The sequence below is a fragment of the Micropterus dolomieu genome, linkage group LG18, assembly GCF_021292245.1.
Source record: "Micropterus dolomieu isolate WLL.071019.BEF.003 ecotype Adirondacks linkage group LG18, ASM2129224v1, whole genome shotgun sequence".
Lineage (NCBI taxonomy): Eukaryota > Metazoa > Chordata > Actinopteri > Centrarchiformes > Centrarchidae > Micropterus > Micropterus dolomieu.
Genome location: NC_060167.1, coordinates 19,990,547 through 20,009,031, shown reverse-complemented (window position 1 = coordinate 20,009,031; position 18,485 = coordinate 19,990,547). Strand labels below are relative to the sequence as shown.

At 40.3% G+C, this 18,485-nt stretch overlaps 2 protein-coding genes and 1 long non-coding RNA gene across 4 annotated transcripts; 2 read left to right on the top strand and 1 right to left on the bottom strand.

The window, feature by feature from the left end:
• Window positions 1-549: 549 nt before the first annotated feature.
• On the top strand, window positions 550-1,553 carry LOC123987510. The gene is made up of 2 exons (XM_046076472.1): window positions 550-1,182; window positions 1,292-1,553. The coding sequence occupies exons 1-2, from the start codon at window positions 561-563 to the stop codon at window positions 1,336-1,338; spliced, it is 669 nt and encodes a 222-aa protein (XP_045932428.1). The 5' UTR covers window positions 550-560; the 3' UTR covers window positions 1,339-1,553.
• A 186-nt stretch (window positions 1,554-1,739) lies between these two features.
• On the bottom strand, window positions 1,740-3,505 carry LOC123987512. Its single transcript, XR_006829145.1, has 3 exons — window positions 3,350-3,505; window positions 2,708-2,801; window positions 1,740-2,122 (listed from the first exon to the last, which is right to left on the bottom strand). It is a non-coding gene; the product is annotated as an uncharacterized LOC123987512 (long non-coding RNA).
• A 132-nt stretch (window positions 3,506-3,637) lies between these two features.
• On the top strand, window positions 3,638-10,590 carry lg18h1orf159 (linkage group 18 C1orf159 homolog). 2 transcript variants are annotated; one of them, XM_046029509.1, is made up of 9 exons: window positions 3,638-3,746; window positions 4,858-4,939; window positions 5,037-5,121; window positions 6,477-6,572; window positions 6,677-6,733; window positions 7,782-7,916; window positions 8,119-8,144; window positions 8,331-8,355; window positions 8,703-10,590. In XM_046029509.1, exons 2-9 carry the CDS (start codon window positions 4,868-4,870, stop codon window positions 8,804-8,806), a joined length of 600 nt encoding a protein of 199 aa, XP_045885465.1. In that variant the 5' UTR covers window positions 3,638-3,746; window positions 4,858-4,867; the 3' UTR covers window positions 8,807-10,590. The 2 variants fall into 2 exon arrangements, with proteins under 2 accessions (XP_045885465.1, XP_045885466.1); XM_046029510.1 differs by having other exon boundaries at window positions 3,702-3,840.
• Window positions 10,591-18,485: the final 7,895 nt, after the last annotated feature.

The following is an 18,485-nucleotide window of genomic DNA, read 5'->3' as shown; positions in this document are numbered from 1 at the left end:
ACATAAGGGCTCAGATTAGGGGTGTGACGATATACTTAGCTCAGGAGACCTGATGAAGCACAATATTAGGTTTACACGAACAAGACCAGAAGATATTTTAACAATACTATGAATAAATCTTCAAAGCTGAAATATATGAGCGTCCTCCCCCAGAACATTTTGAGCATTAAACACTTAATTTCATGCATTGTGGTGAAATTCCTGCACCAATTTAGGGTGGCAATGTCTTTATTTATATAAAGAGAAACACAAAATTCAGGCGACATGTATAAAATATAAAATCATAATGGAATATAATACAGTAATCAGTAGCTTGTTTTTCATAGATTAAGATACGTTTTTGGATAATGCACATTTGTTTCTTCTATATTTACATTACATTGCATGTTTTATTATTGTACAAATGAACCTTTCTCAAAGCAATTTAATTTGTTATTTAACATTTGCCTTGTAAGCTATTTTTTCAGAATTCTTTTAACAAATGTTTTCAAAAATCGATGGAGGCAAAATCAGCCATATCAAAAAATGGTGGTGACATGTCTACAGCGTCCCCAGTGTAAATGACAACCATGCGCCTGGGTGAAAGTCCTGTGTTTGTTCTTCCACGCCCCCGACCTCGCACCTTGACCCTAGCTGTGTCTCAATTCAGGGAGACTCATCCAGGGTCATCCACCTACCGAAGACCCAGGATGAGTTACAACCGATATCCCGTGGGTTTGCAGGGCTGGCAAGACACAGAGCCTTTTTTAAAGCAGCTGGAGCAATCGATGGCTGCCATGTCCGCATCAAGCCAACGAGCAGCCCTGATGGTCAGTGCTATAGGAACAGGAAACTGTTTCCATCCATCATCCTGCAGGCTGTCTGTGACCATCAGGGCCGCTTCATTGACACCTACGTGGGCTGGCCTGGGTCGGTCCACGACTCCAGAGTGCTCCGCTACAGCCCACTGTACAGGAGTTCACTCTACCCTCCTCCAGGGCATTTCATCTTCATCATCTTCAACACCCACTCCCCCTCGTCACTCCCTACAAGAGGCCAATACAAGGTGTGGGAGCCCAGCGCTTCAACAGCCATCACTCCAGGGCACGATCCATTATAGAGCGTGCTTTTGGGATGATGAAGACCAGGTTCCGGGCCATCTTCCTGCAAGCGCTGGAGGTGCACCACACCTTTGTACCTCACGTGAGTATTTTCTTTACTGTACTAATGAGTAAATCAACAGACAGATTCATCAAAAAGCATAAATGGGTTTTTTTTTTTCCAGACTGAAATATATTTTTAACCATTTAAGGTCATAACAGCATGTGCCATCCTCCACATCTGCCTTGGTGCTGGTGACATTGTGGCCCCAGAGGATGAGCCTGAGGAGGACGAGGCAGAGGATGAGGGGGAGAACGGTTTGGAGACAGTTAGCGGTGCTCCCTGCTAACCCACTGATGGACGATGCGGTGGACAGTGGAGAGATGCATCCACACCTGCAACACACTCTGGAGACCACCCCAGATGATGTCCTGCTGACCAGGGTCTTTATTGTGGCAGCCCATCCAGGTCCAGCAGCATTACCAGGGTTTCCCTGCTCAGAATAAATGTTGTAAATATGCTGTAAATACTATTAGTTATAAAGACCACAGAAAATAAAATCATTAATTTAACAAATATTTTATTTGAATTGATTAATAAATAATATATATATATATATATATATATATATATATATATATATATATATATATATTTTATTATTTAAGGATTTATTTATTTATTATTCGGCCAGTCTCTCTAGTAGAGAGAACAGCCTGTCCATCCTCCCTCTGCTCTCCTGTGCTCTCCTCTCCTCTGCCTCTCTCTGCAACTTCATGTCTTTCTTCAGTAGCTGAAGCAGCTCATCCTCTTTGTCCCTCTTTCTCTTTCTCGGCTGGCTCTCCTCCTCCTCCTCTTCCTCCTCCTGGTCACCCACTGCAGCACTTGGCCCTGGTGTGTCCTCAGGGATAGAGGCAATTACGACAGGTGGGGTGGTGGAATGCCTCTGTCCCAACACCTCATCCATGAGGACAAACCAGGGCCAAGTTGCAGCTGTGGGCTTCCCCCCTACACCCTCTCCTGACCCTGGACACTTGCACTCCTAAGGCACAGGAAATCAATCATGGTAAATAACAACAGCAGAAAAACAAATTTCAGCAACTGCATTTATTAACGTGCATGACTAAAATGAATGAAATGAATATACAACGTACAAGGTAAATGTATGTATTATATTAAAACAGGGTTGTAAGATGAATGCGGTTTATATTTCCCTTTATGCTGCACGGTGAACGATTTATACAAAAATGTATACAGAATATATCAATTTCAAATCATACATACTTTATTTTTATTTATTTTTTTTTTAAATTGTCCCACTTTTTTTTCCCCACTTGGAGCTAAGTCACCTTCCCCCACAGGCCCATTTTCTCCAAAATTGTCCTAATCACAGAGAAACAAAAGAAATAAGAAAGACAAGATAAGATAAGAAAAAACATTATTTGTCCCACAGTGGGGAAATTGCGGTACATGGTAATTGTGTGAAGACACAACAAAGGGCTGCCCCATTTACTAGTTGTCTTATTATTAAAGGCTTTGAATAGGATGGCGGCTCATTTAACTGTAACTTTAAGTACACGATGATTAAATTCAGATCTTGCGAAAGGGCTATTGATACTTTAATTACCTCCAAGCCACGTTGGCAGAAATCTTTGCCCAGGTGAAGAGGTGGTCGCTCTCCCCCCTCAATTTAATAAAGAGGGCAGTTTGCTCCTTGCTCCCTAAAACAAAACGACATGTTCAAGTAAGTTTTATGCTTCACATCACCAAACAGTAAGCAGCATAAATCGCAAAATAACCTAGTTACATTAACCGTGTACTATATCCCAAGGTTTTTGTAACCGTTAATAACGTTAACGGTGTGAAAACCAAGCAGGGTTCACAACCCGTCTAACGTTAAATTAGTCTAAAGTTACATGGTCACGTTATTTTCATGTACATAATATTAAGTATAAGTGATGTAGAATATCGCAACAATCTCAGTAAGACGCAGGTCTGACTCTGAACCTCTTCGATTTAAAGTGAAGACGTTAAAGGCTTTATTTTTGAGGTTGTAACTTGCCCAGCCGATTTGCATTTAACGTTAACGTTAGCACATCAGTAACCTCAGGTAACGTTAACTTAACGTTAGCTCGCCAGTTAATCACTTAACTCACGTAAACTTCTTCCACAAAACTATTCTTTAAACGACACATTGCGCTTTTATGCCTCTTGTTATTTTTACACATGTGTAGTTGGCTTTTGAAGTGAGTTGAAATCCAATACTTACATTTATAGGTAAAATTCGGGGGGGCTCAACTCCACAGCCACAATCGACGCCATTATTTACGCTGGGACAATCAACCGGCGCGCAATGAATGTCGGGATACCTGGGGCTGCGAAGGATCCAGCTGTTGGATCCTCCAAACGGACGAAAAGAAGGCTGCATTTGAAGGAGCCTTTGAAATGGGACAGCCTAGTCGCATCGACTATGACGTATTCGGTCTTCAAATGCAGCCTTCGTCAAGTGCGCATGTGCGAGACAAAAACAGTCGGGGTTTTATTTTGAAAATCATGCCCGGAAGTGTATTAGCTAAATGAAGCAGGGAGCAATGAACTACGCACTGTAGGATTATCTCTGCTTTGACTGCAGAGGTGTGTTGATGACAAAGCTGCCAAGAATATAAGTGAGTGCCTAGTATTACTTCTGCGACTTGACGTTGATTAAACCACACCTAGGAGAGTCTGGTGAGGTCAAAGCCTAACATTAGTGTTTGGCTGGTGAGTGAACTCTTTTGTGTTTTCAAATTCAGCAATGTGCAGCTGCTCAGTCTGTGATTGTAAACACGCCCGATAATGTTAAACAGCTTTATATAGATCAGCAAATCTGCCTCTCTAACGCAGACATCGTTACTTTAGCTTTGACTGCTAAATTAGCACAATCCCACGACACAACTTCATCCCTATGACAGGTGCTAGCTAGCTAAACACCTCGGCTGGATCCTGTATATTATAACAGCTGACACGTTAGCTACGTTGCTTTACTCATGAAATAATAATATAGCATTAAATACAAAAGTTTTAACGTAAAGACAGGCATAAAAGTGGACTGTTGATCTTTGTGTGCTCGTGTTTAACCTCAATCAGAAGATTTTAACTCGTCATTGTGATATCAGCCAGTTTAAGCCAGTTATAATACCCTTTATGTTCATAAGACTCACTATTCTCGTGACATGGAGGCGTGTAAAACTTCACAAGTGACAGAGTATCAACCTTGCAAGACACCTTGAATCAGTGAAGCATCTGCAAGATAGATGCCTGAGTTTTTAAAAAACTGTGGAGAAATTAAATATAAAATTTTTTTCCAATCATCAAAAGAAGCCAACCAAATATTAAATGCTGTCTACAGGCTGTTAACTGGACAGGAGCCTTGCCTAAATGAAATGCAATCTAAAATCGTTGAGATTGCCATTTTAAATCACTAAAGTATGTGATTAAAGACTAAGTAAACAAGACTACTATTGTGACAAGGCATTTGATACAAACTTTTTGTTTTTGATGGTGTTACAGCCTGACATGATCCAGCCCTTGTAAATATTTTCAGTTTGGTCAATAAACAGCAGATTCCACAAGACAGAGCATTACCTTAAACTTATTTGAATTATTCAGGTTATCCTAATGATAAAGAATATATGGGAGATATCCAACCAGTCAAATAGTGGTTTGGGCAAGTGTCCTACAATGTGCCTCGTCAAAGTAATTGATGAGTATTTAATTCAAGTCTGTTTGATCTTTAAGGGTTTCGAATATGGCTCTGTCATTCCTTTTGGTATTGGCTGCAACTGTGATTCTTATCAGACCTGAGACACCTGTGACTAAGGTAGACGATGGATGTTACTCAGCCAAAGAGCCAACGTGTGTGCTCTGTGCAGGTCATGCTGATTTTGTTAACCTGCCGAATGCTGCTCTGTCTGTAGGCCCTACATCAGAACTCACTCGAGTGCTGTGGAGAGAAACAGAGAGTGAACAGTTCATGTTCAAATGACACTCACTGCGAACCAGGTAATGTGGATATACAGAATGAGTTTAGACTTTTTAACATCACTGTTATATTGTATATTCTGTCTCTGGCTATTAATTAGGGGTCCAAGCCCGAGTGGGCTGGAATATGTTTTTTTTCTTTTCTTTCATGCATAAAACTCATACTGCAGCCTAGACGGTAACTGCTAGGGACACGACACTCATAGGGTAGCTTCACAGCCAAAGAGTAACTCTGGCGCAAAAATCCGCACACTTCTATCTCTAGGGGGCGCTATAAGCAAGGTCAACACGTTTGGGCTTGGAACTTCCGCTCACGAAGACGCATATCAAAAACCTTATATCCACGCATTCGGGGGATCAAGCTGTATCTCGTGGTATAGGCCACGCCCATTTCTGCCTAAACTTTTTTTTTTTTCGCTACATCACCAAATTTGGAGCATTAATGTGGGACGCCCCCTGAGGGTGTGCCACTCACCCTAGGTGGCCCCTATTTAATCCCCAAAAATTGGTGACATGAAACCCGAGTCGAATTGTTCAGCATGGTCCCCTTACTACAGGCACCAAAGGTGGCACTCTTATTGCAGATTAAAGACGTAAAAAAAAATCCCATTCACTTACATACATTATCTTCATAACCACAAGTCCGATTCATATAAAATTTGGGCCAATTATTCCCCATGGGGCCCTGATGACACCTGAAGAATTTTGTGCAATTCAGCCTAAATGTGGCACTATAATCGAAGCTCAAATACACCATTCATTTCAATAGGATTTTGAACCAAAGGACATTTTGCCTCATAACTACACGCCAATACGTCGCACATTCATAAACCCTATGTCTACATATTTGGGGGATGCTGCCGATTCCGATGGTATAGGATATGCTTCTGTGCGATGAGGTTTTAATTTCGCTAAATAGCGAAAACTGGAAAACCTATTTTAATTAACTCCTCCAAAGCCGCAAGGCCAATTGGCAAGAAACTTGGCAAGGACAATCTCTGGACCGAGCCGATAAAAGTTTGCAGAGGGAATCAGTTACATGGGTGCACTCCTTAAAAGAGACAATTATTACCGTTGTGTTTTAGGTGGAAAAAATGGAGACAGTTTGCCCCTGCATGCTTTAAGGAAGTAGTGAAGGGATTGAAAAGGACAAACAAAAGGGGTCACACTTTAGAAACTGCCAGCCCTTTCCCGGTGTTACCCTTATCCTTAGTAATGTGTCTTTTTCTTTTGTTAATTTTAAACTTGAAAACTTTAGAAGCTGCATTTTGATAATGACATTTCAGGGTTAGATTAATTACTTGTTACTACAGTGATATCAAAGGGCAAAAAAGTGGCATATAATGTGAAATATATTTTTCATTTGAATTCTTCAGGATGCTTCTTGCGTGCCCTTGAGAACACAAACACTGTTTGCATATTCTGTGACGCAGCAGCTGTGGATTTGGAAAACATAACCATCTGCACATACAGTAAGGGCTGGGAATTATCTGTTGACTGCTTTTAAATCGATATAGATATGAATGTCACGTTGTATCATGTTATTTTTATTTGCCTTTTCTTTTGCGCTCACTAGACTATACAGTGGAGAGGAAAAACCACACAACTGTAACAACTGTCATCCCTAAAATTGGTAAGATACTGATACTGACAATTTCCTCATGTGTAATTTTTATTTCTTGGCCTTAACTGTAATGTGTCTTTTCAGTTTCAAGCAAATGTCTTTTTCAAGTGAATCAATAAACTAACGTGAAGGTGTAATATGGTCACGTATGAATATTAGGGATGAAACGATTACCGGTTCAACGATAAAACATGGTAAAATTCCCGACAGTTATTATTACCGTACACATTTTAATTACTGTGAAAACCGGGTTTGGTTACCAAGCTATACTGTCCAGCATCAACCAAAGTTAGTCATATTTTAGTTTTTATGAGAGCGCTGAGGGAAACTTTATTGAAGAAAATTACCTAATAGTGAACGAAGGGTGAGTTAACTTTTATCTTTGGTACGTCTGTCTGACTTGCTAACTGTTTGTAAACTGAAGCTCTGTGTTAGGTGCTCTTGTAAAGACGCTACGCGTTGTTCTGCTGCTGTGTGCGTTGTGTCTGTAGACTCTATTCGTCCCCTGCACATGATAACAGGTTACGCACTTTAGTCAACCAACAAGCATATCTTGTTCATTTTAATTACAGCAGCTATCAAATTAGTTATAAAAGTGTCAGAACAGGACAAACGCTACAGACTGCTCTGTATTCTCTATTCCTCAGTTGTTGGGCTCATTATAGTTACTATCACTGTCTTCTAAAGACTTATTTGCTTTCATGTAATTGTGCATGGGATTATTGCATTACCTATATGATATAAAATCTTGATAATGCACACTTACAGGGTTTTCATATGTTTACAAAAGGTATTGGCTGTTATTTTATTGTTTATGCAAACAAAATGGCAATTTTATTTTTAGTTTTCATTATAAAACTTGTTGAATTGGTTTCAGTGTGTGTATCAGTACATTTGAATCTTTTTCGGCACATTCTTACAATACTGTGATAATACTGATAACTGTGATAATTTTGGGCACTGTAGTCGTGATATGAAATTTTCATACCGTTTCATCCCTAATGAAGATAAGAGTAAATGTCTGCAGCGGCCTGTTTTGTGCTATGTTTTTGAGCAGGAGGGCCAGGTGTGGCAGCCTCTCTTCTTCTGGGAACACTGTTGATCAGCCTGTTCCTTATCCTCTCCGTTGCTTCTTTTTTCTACCTTAAACGCTCCAACCGACTCCCTGGCATCTTCTACCGCCGCAACAAGGGTAAGCACCGCGCAGCTCGGATAAACTGACTGTAATTATTCAAGCAGGTTTTGTCTAACCTGAATTATGAAACTCCACAGCTCTTGTTGATCGTTTAAAATCTGTACAATAAAGCACAGAAGCGCTTGAAAAACACAATTACTTTGCTTTGGTGATATTTGATTTTCTGATGGTTTAACTCAAATATAACAATATTTTACAGCCTTCATATTCCAACCAAGTGAGACAGTAAGTCACTTTTGTATGTTTGTTCATAGTTAATCACACACTACGGTACATTTGGAGCCTTGTTTAGAGAGTTTGAATGTGTTTATTGTAGCCTCAGCAATGTTCTCCTGAAATACAAAGAGATTATTTGTAAATGTTTGTGTCTGAAGGGGATGGTTATAATTTCTGTTTGTTTTTCCCTTCTAGGCTGTCATGATCCCCTCCTCATCAGGTAAGACGACTGCTATGCTGCACCCTGTAAACAACCTGTTGTGAAACTGTAACTCTGATCTTGCTGAACAGGTTGTAGCATTATGTGAAGTAATGCAAAGCATTCAAAACATTACCCACGAGTATTTAGCAAGGTTGGTGAGGTGTCTTCCAAATTTGAGGACTGTTGTAGCAATGACAGGCTTGTATTCACAAAGAAAAGTGATCTTGGGGCGTAAAAGCTGTTCTTAAAAGCAGAGAACATGCTAAAAATTAGCTCAAAGATGCTGTGAGCAATTCCAGTGTGTCGCTTCTTGTTTTTCTCACTGGTGATTATACGTTTTCTTTTGTTTTGTGTTTCTTTTGAAGTGAGGAAGCCAAGATATGTCAGAAGGGAGCGGCCCTCTGCAACATCAACACTGAATAATGCCACAGTACCCACCACATCTACTACTCAAGTTTTTAATGTGTAGGAGTGAGGGGCGGAAGTGCTGGTGCAGGTAGGAGAGAGCGCTCAGGAATGATGTTAGATTTTCTTATCATGTGACGGTTCAGCCGTGTGAGGGAAGACCAGTTGAGAAGACCTGCTGCATTTGTCACCAGGGCTGTTATTTTTTCAGTATCCAGTAACCAACCTGTCAGTCTTCTTGACACAGTCTCAGACTTGTTTTTCACACGATAACTTAAGTATCACAAAAAAAATAGTTTCAGTATTTCTCTGTAAATTTGACCCCCCCGCCCACTCCTTCAGGATCACTCCTTTTGTTTTTAAGTCTGAACACTGTTATTAAACAGTTTTTTTCTGCTGTTCGACAGTGTGTCTTCAACTGACCTGCAAAACTCAAACGATGGGTTTTATGAATATGTGCACCTGTAAAAGGAAAAGTTTGACATTTTACACTTAAATACACTCGCTCTCTGGTGGAGAGCACCAGCACCTCCAAAGCTCACTAATTAAGGCGTTATATCTTGTTTAATCTGAATAAAACCCACGTTTCCCTGTTGTATGGGCCAGACTATTTGCGCCAAATTAGCGTTTTTCCACTTTGGTTTTTGTACAGATAAAACAAACTAGATCTAACGTTGTAATTAGTGAGCTTTTGAGGTGCTGTTAGGTTTTGTTATTTTGAACTTTCTGCAAGAAAGAAGGTGTTTTACTAAAATGTCAAAGTATACCTTTAAAGCAAAGATGAATGGAGCCAGTGGCCAAGTTGAGTGACTGATTTCTTCAGGGCGGACAAAGTGACAGCCCATTGACATTTGATGGAAGTCTGTTTTTAAAGCTAGCTAATTATGATGTGTGTGGGGGGTTATTTTGTTTGTTTTTTACAAGTGTGATATTTATTTGCACTGAGTCTTACTGATTACAATCAGACAAACAAAGTAAATGATGTGTCTAACAGCAGCAGAGTTCTTCTGGTGGACCAGGACATTTTAAGGAGAGTTACTGCAGATGCTGTATGGATTATCATTTGATGGCTTTTTTGTGTTTTTATTATGGCATTTGTATTTATTATTTTTGTGAGCTTAACCAACTTGAATGTAATACACATGTACAACTAATTGTGCATCGCAGTTGCACATGTCATGAATTACAACAATTTTGTCCTATGAAGTAAATTCCAATATATTTTTCCCTCAAAACATAAAACTACTGAATCCTCGTGCACTTTAGGCCATCACTGTACTGTTAAGTAATTTGGTTTTTTTTGGCAACATTATTGTTGCATTGTGAACATAACTTGACTACTATTAACATTTGCCAAATGTTGTCGGAGAAAAATGGCTTTTGCTGTATGCCATTACTGTGATTACTGTGCCATTATGAGCTTTAAATGCAGCTAGGAAATGTTTAGTCATGATGTGATGGATTATTTGATTCATAACCAGTGGCCTTGACTATACACAATTCCAAAACAATGCTAGTTATCCAAGTTTTATTTGCTACATGGTATTTTATTTCATATAGTTTTATATCTTGATGGCACTAAGGCTGTAACAAGTGACTTCCCTCTTCAGTATATGTGAAGCCATATGAAGCGAACGAGATAAAAGGCAGCAATCATTCCATTAATATTCCCCTTTTTGCTTCATGCGTTTGCTGTTGTACAGACAACCATAAGCGGAATACATGTACATATTGTTTTATACAAATGATGTATTGTTTTTGTAATGATGTACATATTCTAGTTTCAATGCCATGAATAATGTTCTGAAGATGTAATGTTTGGAGAAATAAAGCACCTTTCCATAACCATCGCTTCTCTCTGTGCAGTTACATTAACTCTCACTCTGCTACTTTTTTTCGACACCTGCTAGCTTCATGTTATTTAAAGACACATTTTAAGAATTTTGTTTCTTTTTGGACTCCTGCTGGTAATAATAAACAGTGCCTCACTTTGTGCCAGACAATATTTTTTATTTTCACGATTGACAAGTAACTCAGTTTCTCTTACCAATTAACGTAAAACTACGTGCCTACATGTTTTTACAAATGAACATAGGTCTCAAATTATTTTACAACTGATTTGTTTAATTTTGTTTTATGGATGTATAAAACCTCTTGAAACCCACTGGGTCGCCTGCTTGCGCTAGTTCTAAGCTGCTTAAATTGTGCACACCAATATAAATGTTAAAACGTTTGTCAATATGGACATGCTACACATCGACTAGATTCTCCACAACTCAATTGTTTTGTTCATTTCATGGAAACGAAAATGGTGTACCAAACTGTTAGTCATTCAGATTTACTGGCATGGTAAAGGAATTAAAGCTCAGTCCCACTTATACATTAGTCCCAATGGTGAGTTCAGTGTTTCAAGCAATAAATTTAAGTTTTACAGTACTTTACATTGCCCTTCTCCTTAGTGAATTGACTGATGGGCAAACAACTTAAGCAGGAATCAAAGTACCTCATCTACTAACATTACAGTGTGCGCACCAGATACTGAAAGCAATACATGAACTTTTTTTTCACTTTTGATAATCTACATCCAAAACTAAGATATGCACAGTGTGTCTGTTGTCTCTCTATATAAAGAGAAAATATACCAATACAAGTCTTAATGTTCCAATTTTCAGCCTAAGGAGACATATTTGTGAAGAACCTGATGTAGCCCAAAAACATTTTTAACGTCATAATGTTGTTTTAGTTTCAGGGGGATTTAAAAACATGTTGATGCTATCCTACGTACGCTTACAGGATCTCAGCTGTCACAAGGGGGGAAAATGGTCAAATTTACATAATTAAAGTAAGACCTGTGCATTTTGACACTATAAATATTAGCCCCACAATTGTGTTTCTTATTTCAAAGTTTGCAGAAATTAGAGAGTTTTTTTTGTGCAAGACATGAGACTACGGCTAGATGTTAAATCAACTTAATGTTAATTAAAAAAGAAATCCTGTATGTATAACTTGATAGAAAATACATTTATTGACATTTATTCAGATCTTGTCATTTTCAATAAATGTATTAAATCTATAAAATATCCATTATGGTAGCGAAATGTGTCGCTGTCCTTGAATTTCTGTCATGTTAACAATGAAACTGATTATTGATCTTACCTCTATAGAGGGTTTGTATTTTAGGGTACTGAAATGTCATACCTCTGGTAGAGGAGAGACGGACGTTTGCACTAGCAGCTACATGTGACTGGACATACTACTCTATTTATAACAGCTGAGTGCAAGGCCCCAGTCTGACATATGCAAGGACAGACAAACATCAAAGCTGAAGTGTCCCTGCAGGGAGAAAGTACTTACACCTTCAAACTGGACGCTTCGTCCTTCTCCAACAGGTACGTTCCTATCTATTACAGAAACAGATTTACAAGAATGTCCTGTAGCTGTATGCTTCACGTTGGTTATGTTGTAATAATGTTAGTACACAAGACCTTTAATGACTTTGACAAAGAGCAAGGGAAGGAGTTTAATAACATCCATTATCGAGAAATAAAACAGTGATCCTAACAACTTTATTACTAAAACAATACTAAAAAATGTGTTGATTAAATACAAAATATAAGACACACTTAAAGTATTATTTGAGTTGGCGCAATTTTAAATGAGACAAAGATGACATTAGACTGTGTAGGGGAGACCGGGGATGGTTGTAACACAGGACAGTCGTAACACGTCCTATTTCTCCAATCAGGAACAATGCTGCATTCATGTGCTCCTCAGGTGGTCCCATTTCCCGAGTTGGGAAGTCGTTCTTCCAACTTTGGTGTGTTCATGTGTTTTAAATCGGACTGTGGAAATAACATGGATTCTACTATATAGTAGTGCTGGATTAGCATTATCATTGTCATCCAACTATGCTGCAATGCTCAGTTTAGTCAATGTTCATGTTCCTCCGTGAAAAAGTAGCACCATATGGCAGGCACAGCCAATTATAGAAGGAAAACAACGATTTTGAGGAACTAATGTATATTTTTACTTAATTTATTTTTGTTATAGCATTGCCTGCTTTCTAGTTAAACTCATCAAACTTATTGTTTATTGTGTGTCTATGTAGATATCTTTCATGCAAGCTGTTAGTGCTAATTTTTTAGCCCATAAGGTAAGCTAGTTCATGGCTACAAGAGTCTGGGTTGGTTGTAACAACAAAAGAAAATGTGTTTTCTTTGAATTTCAGTTTGTGTCTGACACAAAAACAGTAATGTTTTATTATGTTTAAATATTAGTGTAAGGCCTGCAGGCTTCTCGGTGGACCCATGAGGCCTGCACTCCAGGAGTGCCAAATGTGTCGCTGTGACAGTGCTACACAAGCACACACACACTAATATTCAGTTGGTGCACATTTTGTCAAATGTATTATTATGTTGACTACTATGTCTCTGCTATGACCGACAGTAACTAAGATTCTTGGACTGAGTGTGTTTGTTAAACTTTGGCATTGACCAGCTGAATTTTTCATATCAGGTCATATGACTGCCGGGCCACGGGTATTTTGGGGTCTGTTATGTAGCTTGTGACCACGGTGAACTGGTGTTGCTTTGCAGCTTTAAACACAGGAGCTTGTTTGCTTTCTGCACTACAGTGTCCTAATGACAGCTGATTACAAGCAATGATAAGCTTGAGGAAAATGCAGTCTCTATTTAACTCAAATGTGTTGTTGTAATTAAGTATAACCCAGCAAAGACACCAAGAATGTGCTACACATATCATTATTTTTTATGCAATATACCAAAACCTGCAACCTTCTAACACTGATTTTCCTTGCGTTTTTCTCTTCTTTCTTTTTTTCAGACTTAAGAGCATGTGAGATATCAAAATGGATGATTTAGATCACAGCATGCACATTGCGGAATATGACTGGACGAGCTTCTATGACGAGAGTGAGGAGTGCGGTCTGCTGCAACCATCGCTCGCCTGCCCTGATAACTTGAGCCTTAGTGATTCAGAGGATTCAGGAAACTCATGTTCAGTCTTCAGTACAGGTCAACAGGAGCCGCGGCAGAGCTCTGCTGCAAACAGAGACGAAGCTGGAAGCAACGCTGCAGGATGCCGCGTGGAAGAAGTGCAGATGAATCAGAGTGGTTCAAGAGGAGGGCGGGATGATCTTACCACCAAAGCTAGAGAAGAGGTTGAAACACGGGTTAGCTCGCACATATGCCTCGTTTATCCTGGAGGAAATACTAAAAACACAGGAGAGGTGCACACCACAGAGGAGACAAATGACAACGTTACAACAACACTGCTAACAAACGTTCAGTCTTCAGATGGAGAGCTGAGAGAAGAAGGCGAGGATCTGCAAACAGAGAGCGCCTCTTGCAAACTTAAATCCATACAGGAACCGGACCCACAATCGTGCAACCAAACGGAACTAAGTGTGAATGTGCCACACACAGCTACGCACAAGGACGTGAGCAGTGTCGCTTTCAGGGCAGAAAAAGAGCGCTGGTTCGTGACAGTGAATAATAGTCCCGCGCGACAGAGGGTGCGTGGCCCCTCTGTGAAAAAAAAACGCAGACAAAAAAAAACTCGTAAGGACAATCAGGTGTGCAGAACCCCTGGGCAGGAGAAATCCCATGAATCTGGCTTAGAGTTAGAGATAAACAACTACAATAAGAAATCTGTGGGAGGGAGGGACACAGAGTATGTCACACAGTCAAACCAAAACTTTGTACAAAACTCAGGAGGGTGTCCAAGTGCTGAAGAAAATCCTGAGAGCGTTCAGATGGGAGTCATTTCAGATGTATCACAAATGTCTTTAACAACTGGCGACGACGACAATTTGTCAGAAAAACTGGTAACTTGTCATTTCCCAGAAGAGAGCATAATTGAGACAAACAAACATGACCCCAGCAGCTCAGCATCCACCGCGCATGGCACATTTAGACACGGAGAGCCCTCACGGTTGGACAGCATGGAGTCTGAGGAGCTTGAGGACAGTGCTGAGTTCTTCTCCACTCACAGTTATCCTTCTGAAAGCCACCTGTCAGCTGCCGAATCAGTGGAGGAACATCAGCATCTTCTCGTGGAAAACCAACGTCTGCAATACTCATCGTCTCTGACAAAAAGCAGCGATCTGTTCAACCTGACAGAAAATACCAAGGATTTAACAGCTACTAACTCTGAAGGCTATGAAAGCGCTAATGCTGAGCCTGCCCTGACATTTCCATCTGCTAGCCAAAGTGCTAACACGATGCCAGATGACAACTCCATGTGTGATAACTACACACACAGCACGGCGCCCTGTGTGCCCTTTGATAGGCTTCAACCTGGACACCAAAAACACAACATTTATCTTTCAGCATCTGGTTGCTCTTCAGCAGCTCAGCTTAGTCACCCCCCTGTTCCCAATTTAACTGTAACGCCTTGCTCCGTGGCCGAGAGCCCTGAGGCATATGCCTCAGCTGCGGGCCACACTCGACCTGTGTATGCCATTTCTGCTTTTTGGGATGAAATGGAAAAACTGACCATAAATGATATTTTGCAGCTTAGGACTGGAAGGAGCACACCACCCAGGGAAACACTAGAAACAGCGACACCAAATGTGGGAGATTTCCCAACAAATCGCAGCTCTCTGGTTGACACTGTGGAGTACAACTTGTCTGGTGGTTGTTCAATGGACGCGTCCGACACTGTTGACTCTGACTATTTCACGCAGACTGACGAATCCAAGCCAGATCGCTCAAGCTGCGAGTTTTCCACCTCCGATTTTGAAGAAGAGTACTGGCAGTTTCTTGGTGCCAGCAGGAACCCCAGTCCTGACCCTCAGGGCAAAAGCCAACAACGGGCAAGCGACTCTACTTTCTTTGCACACCAGGAGGAGTCGTCTACAATCTCTGACGGAAAGGAGACACCTGTGCCTTCAGAAGACTTTTCAGGTAGGTGTTTTGAGGATCAGCACTCAGATGCTGTCATTTCAAGAGAATTTGCACGACCGAGGCGGATAGTAAAAACCAGAAGTGTGCACAACGTACAAGCTCTCAGCACAGAGGATTCATCTTTGCAGTTGTTACTTGGTAGTGACGAGTGCAGTCTATTCCACAGCAGCTACCCATCTCTGGAGGAAAATGTGGCGTTCACAGCCAGTAACAGCCTGGGAAAATTGATCCCTGCACATTTTCAATCCAACTCAGACGCACTGGCGGAATATCATCCCATATCCTTCCCTGAAGTGTTTGAATACTTTTTTAAAGAGGATAAAGCAAAGAGAGACTCTCGGTGTGTAACTGTCTATGATCCAGAGGACATCTCCGTGGCTCCTGTGTTTGACTTCACTCTCCATACATTCAGGGATGAAATGTCATCCTCTTGCTTCCGTGATTCCCAGCGCAGTGAGGAGAAACCCATCCCCATTTTCTCTTATTCTCGTTCCACCATCAGAGAACTCACTTTCCCAAACCCGGACTATGTTTTCTTGAGCGCAGACCGCGAGGAGGTCTCTCCCATCAGAGTTGCGTCTCGCTCTTTCATCACCCAGGGCAGCGATTGTGTTACATCTGCTGCAGCCGCACATGGATTTCACAGCTGGAAAGGTTTGGTTTCGATGAGGAAGATTTGTTTCCACGACAAAGGTAGCATCTGGTGGGGGAGGTCCGGTACCTGGGTGTTTCCAGTTGAAACTGAGAAGATCACCGTCAAGAGAGCACCAATAACTGTGCTCACTGAGGGGAGAGTCTCTTCAGCTCCTTCTCAGCTGTTTTCTGAGCTGGCTGTGCAGCAGAGGATCTGGGAAACTATACACACAACTAGTAAGTCTGAGGACTGGATGGAAATAAATCCCACATCCAAAGCAAAACTGCATTTAAATGAAATGTACTTTTTGTGCAGGACGAGAGGGCATCTTCTCCACACTGAAGCAGTCAGACATGTGTTTGGTCTGCATCGCTTTTGCCTCGTGGGTATTAAGATCTTCTGATCCAGAGGCTGCTGATGCCTGGAAAGCAGGTATGGAACTGGTTGTTCAGTTGTTTGGAGGTTATTTTTGCATAAAAAAAACAAACATAGTATTTTATCATTCTCTTTCTGTCTTGCCTTTATGCTGCACTGTTTCTCCAGTTAAAATTAAAATGTAAATGAACTGAAAATCATTTTAAGTTTGATTTATTTAGTAGAGAATCTTAAGTGAGAAATACAATAATACTACCAGGTGTTCAGGGGCTTTAACTACCGAACATGGAGTACTGTATAACTTGATAAACTGGCATCCAGATTCTACAAAGTAGTAACCTTTATTGAAATCCCATTTAGCTCTGCTAGCAAATGTGAGTGCGCTGTCGGCTATCCAGTACCTGCGGCAGTATGTGAAGAAGAAGAATCCCTCTCAAGATGGTCCCTGATGTGTACACACAAGCGATGTCCAAGAGATTTCCAAACATTTTCACCTGGGTCCATCCGAAAATATGCTCTGTATATATACTATATATTACATATGCACTGTCAGCCAGTGTATGCATTGCTTACAGTACAGCATGTAAAGGAGTTATCAAACTGATGTTTTCAGTGCTTTTCACATTTTTAGGTAAAGGATAAGTCTGGGGCTGAAAACAGTTTCCAACAAATGCACTATTTCAAGATTCCTGTTCAAGATTCAGAGATTTGTTCGTCACATATTTTCAGTGTGTGCAGTGAAATGCGGGGGTGGCTAATGTGCAAGAACAATAGACAGAACAAAAGTAATAAATAAGGATTAGAAAAACAAAATGTCAAGGATAACATTTCAAAGATAGAACATAATAAAAATGTAAGCATTGAGAATTTTCAGTATAAGAAAAATATTTCACATGTGTAGGCAGACTACATAATCCTAATAGTCTCAGTTAGGTTTGCTAAACACTACAGTGAAAAGTTTTTTTAAATTACAGTAAAGATGTTCATCCTCAAAAGGCACAAATTGGCTTGGGAATGAGAGGAGAGTAATAAGAGACGGACTAACACGTTGTTGGTTTTGGTCTTTTCATGGAAAATATAGCATATGGCCAGTCTTACCCTTTACGCAGAAAACATTTAAGCTGCATTTTTAACTTGTAATTACTTTGGTTTTTCAGTTCTGGTAAACTGATGTTGATAAATGGACCACTCTTTTAAGCACAGAAGCTCATACCTTTTAACATGCTGTTATGTACTGTTGTGCCAAAAAAAACCACAGCTTTGTATGTCATTCAGCTGCAGTCAAGCTAAGTTGTAATGGCAGCTTGGAGAGTTTTTAAACACGAACACAAAGTGTACGTGGGGTGTCTTTGTAGAGGAGAAAAAAGGGGAGGGAAACCTGAAAGAACGTTGCATTGTAGATATTGGTCTGGTTTGTATGCATATTGTACGAAAAGATTCAATAGGTGACTGTTTAAGCTGTTTATAATTGGGAGGCATCTTTCTAAAACTTTTTTTGTGCCCCTTGCAAAGCCATGTTTACTTGAGACCTGTCATCACAGGCTGCATGAGTTGTGAGCAGTTCATAGTGATTTTTCTACAGGCCAGAAGAGCTAAAACTGTACAGTATTAAATTACACAGTAAGGTAAAGGCAGATTTTAGAAACAAGTCTGAACATCCTATACCGGAAGTGTAGACTTTTCTTACTTCCTACCCCAGGTAATAAACTCACGACCCCTTAGACCCCCAGGTTGGGAACCACTGGTCTAAAATACTGTATAGTGAAAAAGCCAGTGCATCTGCTGCTAATGTAAGCTTTAAGTATAGC

Excerpts from the sequence above, each read along its gene's own strand:
- LOC123987510 (XM_046076472.1), top strand. The coding sequence starts at position 561 with ATGACAACCATGCGCCTGGGTGAAAGTCCTGTGTTTGTTCTTCCACGC. Across the intron at positions 1,183-1,291 it reads ACCACACCTTTGTACCTCAC|GTCATAACAGCATGTGCCAT; the intron begins GTGAGTATTTTC and ends TAACCATTTAAG.
- lg18h1orf159 (XM_046029509.1), top strand. The coding sequence starts at position 4,868 with ATGGCTCTGTCATTCCTTTTGGTATTGGCTGCAACTGTGATTCTTATC. Across the intron at positions 6,573-6,676 it reads CATAACCATCTGCACATACA|ACTATACAGTGGAGAGGAAA; the intron begins GTAAGGGCTGGG and ends TGCGCTCACTAG. Across the intron at positions 8,145-8,330 it reads TATTCCAACCAAGTGAGACA|GCTGTCATGATCCCCTCCTC; the intron begins GTAAGTCACTTT and ends TTTCCCTTCTAG.